Source organism: Phytophthora parasitica (genome assembly GCF_000247585.1).
Source record: "Phytophthora parasitica INRA-310 unplaced genomic scaffold supercont2.28, whole genome shotgun sequence".
Classification (NCBI taxonomy): domain Eukaryota; phylum Oomycota; class Peronosporomycetes; order Peronosporales; family Peronosporaceae; genus Phytophthora; species Phytophthora nicotianae.
Window position 1 is genome coordinate 167,255 of NW_008649014.1, and position 7,900 is coordinate 175,154.

At 55.7% G+C, this 7,900-nt stretch overlaps 4 protein-coding genes across 4 annotated transcripts; 2 read left to right on the forward strand and 2 right to left on the reverse strand.

Moving 5' to 3' along the window:
* Positions 1-739: 739 nt before the first annotated feature.
* On the forward strand, positions 740-3,589 carry PPTG_12196 (hypothetical protein; the record flags this gene model as incomplete). Its single annotated transcript, XM_008907896.1, has 1 exon — positions 740-3,589. One exon carries the CDS (start codon positions 740-742, stop codon positions 3,587-3,589), a length of 2,850 nt encoding a protein of 949 aa, XP_008906144.1.
* Positions 3,590-4,408: 819 nt separating this feature from the next.
* Positions 4,409-6,166, forward strand: PPTG_12197 (hypothetical protein; the record flags this gene model as incomplete). Its single annotated transcript, XM_008907897.1, has 1 exon — positions 4,409-6,166. One exon carries the CDS (start codon positions 4,409-4,411, stop codon positions 6,164-6,166), a length of 1,758 nt encoding a protein of 585 aa, XP_008906145.1.
* Positions 6,167-6,300: 134 nt separating this feature from the next.
* Positions 6,301-6,669, reverse strand: PPTG_12198 (hypothetical protein; the record flags this gene model as incomplete). The annotated part of the gene is made up of 1 exon (XM_008907898.1): positions 6,301-6,669. The coding sequence occupies one exon, from the start codon at positions 6,667-6,669 to the stop codon at positions 6,301-6,303; it is 369 nt and encodes a 122-aa protein (XP_008906146.1).
* A 158-nt stretch (positions 6,670-6,827) lies between these two features.
* PPTG_23011 (hypothetical protein) lies at positions 6,828-7,031 on the reverse strand (the record flags this gene model as incomplete). The annotated part of the gene is made up of 1 exon (XM_008907899.1): positions 6,828-7,031. The coding sequence occupies one exon, from the start codon at positions 7,029-7,031 to the stop codon at positions 6,828-6,830; it is 204 nt and encodes a 67-aa protein (XP_008906147.1).
* Between the last annotated feature and the right edge of the window lie 869 nt (positions 7,032-7,900).

Here is a 7,900-nt window from a genome sequence, read left to right on the forward strand (position 1 = left end):
CTAGGGTGTGCTTAGTCGAGGAATTAATAAATTTTAATCCCGTCGCTGGCGACAACGTCTGGATCGACGATAGTACACCCCCGAAAACTCTTGGCCAGGAGGTCCAGCCTTGCGTTTGGTGTTTGGCTTCCTCCCTAAAAGCCGAGAATGCTATGCTATCTCATTTACGGGAAGTTCAGAGCTACGGATACTGCGGCAGCGAGATACTGCATACCTTTCGGAGCGCTAAGCGGATCCCTGTACACAAACTGCATGAACATGTAGCGTCTGCTAGACGGTCTAACCGTCGTTAGACTCTCACGTTGAGGCTGGTCCAAATGAGTTGCGTCTGGCCAGGTTCGGACATGATACGCCGCGTGCCCCGGAGAGACATGCGACTCGATGTCTGCGCTGCAACAGGCAATGGTGCTGTGTGTATTGTATCGCCGTGCCGTGCGGCGCAGGGGATAATTCTGAGTACCATGGCCTTCTGCCTGCTGTTAAACCAAGATGGTTACCATCTTCAGATCGCGACTGCCATCGCCCATCTCCGGCCAAAAATGTGCCCGGCACAATTTCGCAACCTTTCGTCCATTTTGATAGGCTGCCCCGGTCCAAATCGGAGGGTACGTTCAACTGTACATGCAGCTCTGATTTCGATGTGACGCGGCGCCAGTTTCCAGGCTGGCGACTTGGACACGGAGTCACAGTTAAACGCGCTGCCTGTCCAAGAGATCGAGTTCCGTCCCGTTCAGTTTCGATGAGTCGCTGCCGTCGTGCGTGGCTGCTCGCGGCCGCATCGGCTGCAGTCCTGGCCGCCGTGAACGCCAACGCCTTGAGCTCCATATTGGCCTCTGAACGCGTGCTGGCCGAAGAGGCCGAAGACGATGACAAGACGGTGCCTTTCAACTCATGGAACAACGTCCCCGACACGCTGAGTCACTTGCTGGCCTTCGTGCTCGTGCTGCTTGGCGCACACCCGCTCGGACTCTTCTTCCCCAGGTACTTCCACCTACCGCTCATCACTGGGTACTTGGTGGCCGGTATTTTGTCGGGTCCGTTCCTGGCCAACCTGTTGAACGAGGACGTCGTGGACATGCTCGGGTCGTACGTCAACGCCTTCGCGCTGAGCTTCATCTCGTTCCAGGCTGGTCAGGAGATCTACCTGCCGGAACTGCGACCACAGATCAAGTCGATCGTGGCGCTACTGTCCACTTACTACTGCACGGCAATGGTGCTGGGCACCAGCGTCTTCATGCTGGCTGCCGGCGCTTTCTTCTACTCGGACCTGGCGAACAGTTGCCAACTGGGCATCGCGCTCATGTTCGCATCCATTTCGGTGCTCGTCTCGCCGTCCACCGTCATGGCGCTCAAGATCGAGCTCAACAGTGTCGGTCCCTTTACGCACTTGGCACTCGGCACCTGCATGACGGCGGAATTCGTTGTGCTCGTGTCTTTCTCCGTCTCGCGTGTCATCGCGTCCATCTACTGCGCCAAACTGGACGTGTCCCCAGAGAGCATAGCCTTCACTATGGGAGTCGTACTCATGAACCTCGTACTGGGGGCTCTGCTAGGCCTCGTGATAATCCTCATCTTCCAGATACCGAACGGCAAACCGGACGTGATCACGGCTTCGTCATCCCTACCTGCCCACGGGGTCTCAGTCTCTTCCAGCGCAGCATCAAGGATCTCGACTTCACACTACCAAAAGAAGATGCAGCAACGCACGAGCAGCAAGCCGGACATGAGCGACCAGGAGCAGATAAGTGACGACCCGAACCAAACTCCTCACCCTCACAACGCCTACGTTGAGGAGACTGACACTGACAAGTCTCCGTGGTGGACAGAAGGCAAGGCACTCTGCCTCAAGGGCTTCATCTGGCTGTTGGTAGGCTACCTGTTCTACCTCTTCACCAACACACTCAGTGAGCTCACTACTGCACACTTTGGACTCGTGTGGCAAGTCAAGTTGGAGGCGTTGCTGGTTCTCATGCTGGCATCCTGTGCGGCTGGTCACTACGCCGCCATCCGCCCGCAGATGCACGTCATCCTGGATACTGTGGCTCCGTACATGTTCCTGCCATTCTTCGTTATGACAGGAGCGTCCCTGCAACTGGATAAGGTGCTGGATGTCATCCCGTTGATGAGTTTGTATCTGCTACTTCGCTACACTGCCATCTTCCTGGCCATATACGGAGGTGGACGCTTCCTGTTGAAGCTGCCACCTCGCCACTACAAGCACTTGTGGCTCACGATGGCCCCTCAAGCTGGCGTCTCACTCGGGTTGGCTGCCGAGGTGAAAGAACTCATCACCGACGAGTGGGGATCCGAGTTCGCGGCAACTATCGTGGCTGCAGTGGTGATCAACCAGGTCATCGGGCCTGTATTGTGTTCGATAGGTCTCCGTGGAGCTGGAGAGAGTATGATTGATCGCCAGGCCGCAGCGGCTCAGATCAAGTCGCAGTCTGAGCCAGACAAAACTGGCAGCGAGTTTGATGTCGAAGCTGGTAAGGGATCCGTCGATCGCATCGCGTCATTCCGGAGTCTCAGTCGCCACAACAGCGCGCAAACTTTGTTCTCTACTCGCAGCAGCAGCAAAGACCCCAGACCGTTGCTACCATTCTATCGTGTGCAGAGTGCTGTGGTGCTTGGAGACGATGAAGTGGCGTTCGAGATTGCACTGGAGTTGTCGCTTTACGGTGCTCGTGTGAATGTCCCGCTACTTGATGAAGCTCGTGCCGACAAGTGGCGCCGCGTGAACGAGACCATTCTACAACGCACCGCCAAGGGCGAACTGATTTCGTTCCAGAATACCATCCAGGACCGTCACGGTGACGCTCCTGCAGACTCGGGGATGCAAAATGCCGACGTTCTCATCTTCACGGGTGCTCCAGAACGTTCATTGGAACATGCTAAGGTCATGCAGACGATGCTGGGTGAACATGCTCGGCCGCGGTTGATCGCCGTGGTGGATGACTGCGCTGCTGGAGCTCAATTACGCGAGCTTGGAGTGCTCACTGTACAACCGTCCATCGCCCTCGGTAACATCGTGACGCGTCTCGCGTTGCTGGATGCACCACTCGCTGCCAATTTGTCCAAAGAACTCAGCTCTGCCAGCAATTTCTCTACTGCCGCATACTTCCGAGGCGACGTTGATGGAGACCGCGACTCGGTCGCCTCTCTTTCCGAGCTGCGTCTGCCTACACGTCGCATGACCCTCGGACGCAGCGTCGTCAATCACCACTCAGTTGACTACGACCGCTTGGCCGAGACGTTGGCCGCCGAAAACCTGCCGATGCCGCCGCCTCCGTCGCGTGTGTCCATGTTCGGTACCTCGGCTGTAGAGCACGATCCGTTCGCTACGCGCTCGAGAAACCTCGGCGCTCATGAGCTCTACGTGGTGGAAGACGAGGGATTCGACACCGATGATCGCTCGATCTTCGAGGATCAGTTCATGGTGCCGTCTCCAACCTCCAGTGGCGGAGGTGGACGACGATCCGTATCGGGAAGACTGCCACGACGTCGATCACGACTTGGCTCGACTAGCAGCAGCGTCGGTGGAGGCACCGGATACGTCACGCTGCACCGTGGCCAGTCCACTGGCCTGTAGTGTCTTCAGTAGATGACTGCGCTTGTTTGGGCAGCAGAACTAAGCGATAAGTATTGATTTTGATGCAACGCGGTTGAGGTGGTGGTGCTGGTGGTGCATGCAGCAGCACTTCATGCATATGTAAGAGCACTAGTTTCATCTGCTTGACGTTGAAGTTTGCCAGAAAGCAAAAAGCGAGCAGCTTGTAAAAGGCTATCCCAAGAGGAGGCAAGACACGTACATTTGTATGTGCACAACCAAGCTCAGCCACTACATTTGGCTGTTGTGCATGCAGCAGAGCTGTGCGTACCGGTAGACGAAAGGCTCAGCTAGCGAAGTCCGTCACTGTAGTCGAGCGTGACACCATTTCGACAGTAGAACGTGGTACTGCACCGAGCTGGTGGCCGGAAATAGCACTTCTATTGGCAGCATACCAAGACACAACAGCTACATGCACAGCAGCGACTGCATTTATCTCGATGCTCGTTGCTGCCTGTTGATATTTCACGATAACCAAGTTGTTGACAAAATTCAGGCGCGCTGAACACCACGCCGGACTTATCCCCGTGTCTCAAAGATACATGACATACTGGACTCGCCGCTTAAGTACGACGCGTATGTCATCTGGAACTTGTCGGCATTTTTTTTTGGTCGCTAATCCCTCGCCATCAAGCAGCTATTATACGTCAGCAGCGGACAGCGGTACGTTCAACGCGCTGGCGGTTCGTCGCATGGCGATTGCTGCCAATAATACTGGCATCTAACACTTTTGTTGTGGCTATTTGCAGCTGCAGACTCGAGCTTTCGCATTCCAGAATTGGCTTCCAGCACGAGTCCAACATGGCGACTGGCAAGCGCTCGGAAGCTCCGAGTGAGGCCGTGCAAGTCCAGCAGAAACACCCACAGCAGCAACTTGATGGCGTCATGGGCGTTGATGATACGGTCGTAGCGGAGCCGCAGGAACCGCTGCTTCCGATGCATTCTTACAAGCAAATGGCCGATGGTGACCAGGCCGAGAATGAAGATGCAGACACCAACGCCACTGCCGTTCTGCGTGAGAAACTGCTGATCCCCAAAGTTCGCACCTTCTCCATGCTGGACGCCGCCTCCACGTCGCAACTGGGCAGATATTTAGAGGACGAGGAAGCGTTGCATCCGCCCCTCGAGCCCGTGGGCAGTAGCAGCTCACTGCACACATCTCTACTGAGCTCCAACGGGTCAGCAGTGCCCCGCCCGCCACACAGCAAGAACCTCGTGCTGGACCCCGAGTCCAATGGATCCGTGCTCCAGGCCGCGGTCTCGTCAGGCGCCGAGGTCGTGGAGGTCGTGGCCGAGCAGAGCTGGCTCATCACCAAACTCGCAGTGCAGCTCATCTGGGCGCTACGCATGTCCAAGCGCTGGATCCTGTGCGCACTGCGTCTGATCTCGTTCGTCTTCCTGCTGCTGCCCCCGATCGTCAAGGTTGCGATCTATTGGTTTTTTGCTGAAAATGTGCACAAGAACATCATCTACGGCCTCAACCGACGTAACCTGCTGGATGTGTACACAGTGCCGCAGGTGAAGAAAAAAGAGGGGGACGACGTGGCGTCTCCGCCGACCAAGTCGCGCAGTTCCAGCGTCGCCAGCACTGGCAGTGCGAGCTTCACGGAGGCGAGATATCCTGTCGTCGTGTTTGTGTCTGGAGGAGCGTGGATCATTGGGTACAAGGCGTGGGGCGCTCTCATGGGCCGCGTGCTGGCATCTCTGGGCGTGGTGGTGGTCATGCCCGACTACCGCAATTTTCCGCAGGGTGTGGTGCCCGACATGGTCGAGGATGTGACGCGTGCCATGCAGTGGGTATTTGACAACATTCACCTCTTTGGCGGAGACCGCGAGAACGTGCATCTCATCGGCCAGTCGGCCGGCGCGCATCTTGCCATGTGCACGTTACTAGAACAGGTAGAGAAGAAGCGCAGCGCTTCAGTTAACTCGGCAGCGTCACCAAGTAGCAGCGTCGGCGGCATGGGCAACACTTCGGATTGCGAAAGTATCGAGAGTTTGTCACCTTTGGCTCAGCCGATCACGTGGAATCTGCGTCAGATTCGCAGCTACATCGGCATCTCCGGGCCGTACAATATGGAGGCCAGTATTGCAACTTTCCACCGCCACGGCTTCGACCGCGCGGTGGTGGAGCGCATTATGGCGCACCGGTTGGCGTACTACTCGCCGTCCTTGCGGTTATTAGCGCTGAGCGAACTGCCGTCGAGGACACGTCATGCGTTGCTGCAAGACTTCCCGCCGTGTTTCCTGTTCCACGGAACGGCTGATAAGACGGTGAGCTACAGGTCGTCAGAGCAGCTGACAGCAGCACTCCAGTCCTGTAGCATCCCTGTATCCACGCGCTTCTTCGAGGGTAAGACGCACACAGACCCGATCATCGAGGACCCGATAGTCGGTGACGACTTCCTGCTGGACGACGTGATGGCCGCGCTGAAGGCGCAAGCGCCGGTCGACCCGATCACCGGCAAACCGCGCTACGAGCTGGGTGCGCGGCCGCAGGAGAAGCGATTCTACCCCAAGCTTCTCGTGCGTGTAGCTCGCAAGATTAATCCGTTCTAGAACGCGTGCAGTAGAGCACAGATAGTAGGGAGGCAGGCCATTTCGAAACGCACATATATATTCCTTTATTGTTAAAACAGGAGAGGAAACGGCTCGCCCAGTTAGTTGGCCGCCTATTAAAGTGGCGGGCGATCTCACTTGCCCATGCGATTCTTGAAGGTGACGACCGCACCGATGAGTACGATGGCCAGCACACCGGCAATTGTGGGACCCGCGAAAGACATCATCGTAGGACCCTTGTGGTGCGTTGAAGTCGATGTTTCTGCGGTTTCCGTGTTGGCCGTCGCAGATTCTTGTTCCGGTCCCGAGCCGGAGTCGGAGTTGCTGGTGCTGCTGGATTCGAGGATGGCGGTCTGCGTGACAGAGTCGACGGACTCGTGCACGTGCTGGCGCAGCAGTCGCGTCTCGGGCGCGAACGGCGCCTCGGCCGACACAGAGCCGACGCAGGCGACGGCCAGGAGCAGCAGCAACAAAGTCGCGAAGCGGAGCTGAGGTCCAGCCATGTCGGAATGCAAATATATTCGGAAGTGTGCGCGAGTGGCCAAACTTCTTCAGGCTTCACTCGCAGTGTCAGGTGGTTCAGCTGCTGCACAAGAGAGGCGGAATTCGAGCAGATTAATAATTCCAGATGGGACGGGATGGGTCGAATATGTGGATGTATCTATGGGGACAGACCAGACTTCCAAATCCAAATCTTGGGCGTCGTCGTGGGGTGATACTGCTCGACAGCACGACCAGTGCTGCGGAGGTTTATGGGCGTGCGTTTGCCTGTTGCGTGTGGCTCGAGCCGCTCTACTCGCACTGTCCACGTTGGACATTCATCGGCGCTACGCAGGATGCCCACCGAAGTCGGCGAAGGCGGCATAAGGTCTGTCGATCCGTTGTGTGATTCGGCACTCCTTTGCAGGTATTAATTTAAACACTGTTTAATAAACCGAACATGCCGGAACAAACGATCGCTGGTGCAGCGAAGTCGGCATAAGATCTGTCGATCCGTAGTGCGTATCGGTGCTCCTTTGCAGTTGTTAAACAAAGCATGTCGGAGCATTGTTTAACTAACAACCGCAAAGGAGCACCGATACGCATTACGGATCGACAGGTTCCAGCCCATATAAACGATCGCTGTACAGCAATACAAGTTCGCTCTTCGTAACCGATCTGGTAAGCAATTGCAGTCAGTCGGAGAGCGCGACCGCATTGCTTTTTTTTAGTACGGCTGACACTTGAACTCCGCGATGACGGCGCTGCTTTTCTCGATCCGTTTTACGCGTATAGTGCTCAAGGAAAAAAAGCTTGTGGTTGCCGAGGCAAAAGGAAAAAGTACACTGGCACATACTGCGTCACAGCAAACAATGAAACACCTATGGGATCACCGCAATGCGCTGACAAAATACCAGGCCTGGGTAGCTTATCGGGTCGCGATAGCGCAAGTGTATTCGGCAGCCTATTGTCGGTCTGTGGATGGATTGTAGCTCGACCAACTACAGCATCAGTGTGCGCTGAGGCGCGCGCCACTGATGGCAGATACGGTTGAGACACCGGCTTCAAGAATGGCTTTTCGAGAGGGCTGGAACCGTAATGATATGGACGAATATGTTAGATTATCGGACCATACTTGAACTTTGTATAGGTGAAAATTTGCCAATTAACTACCATCATTTAATTTTAGCCAATCACAGCTAATAACAATTGAATATTTAGCCAATAGGACACTGTAGGTGTAGGTGAGTCACC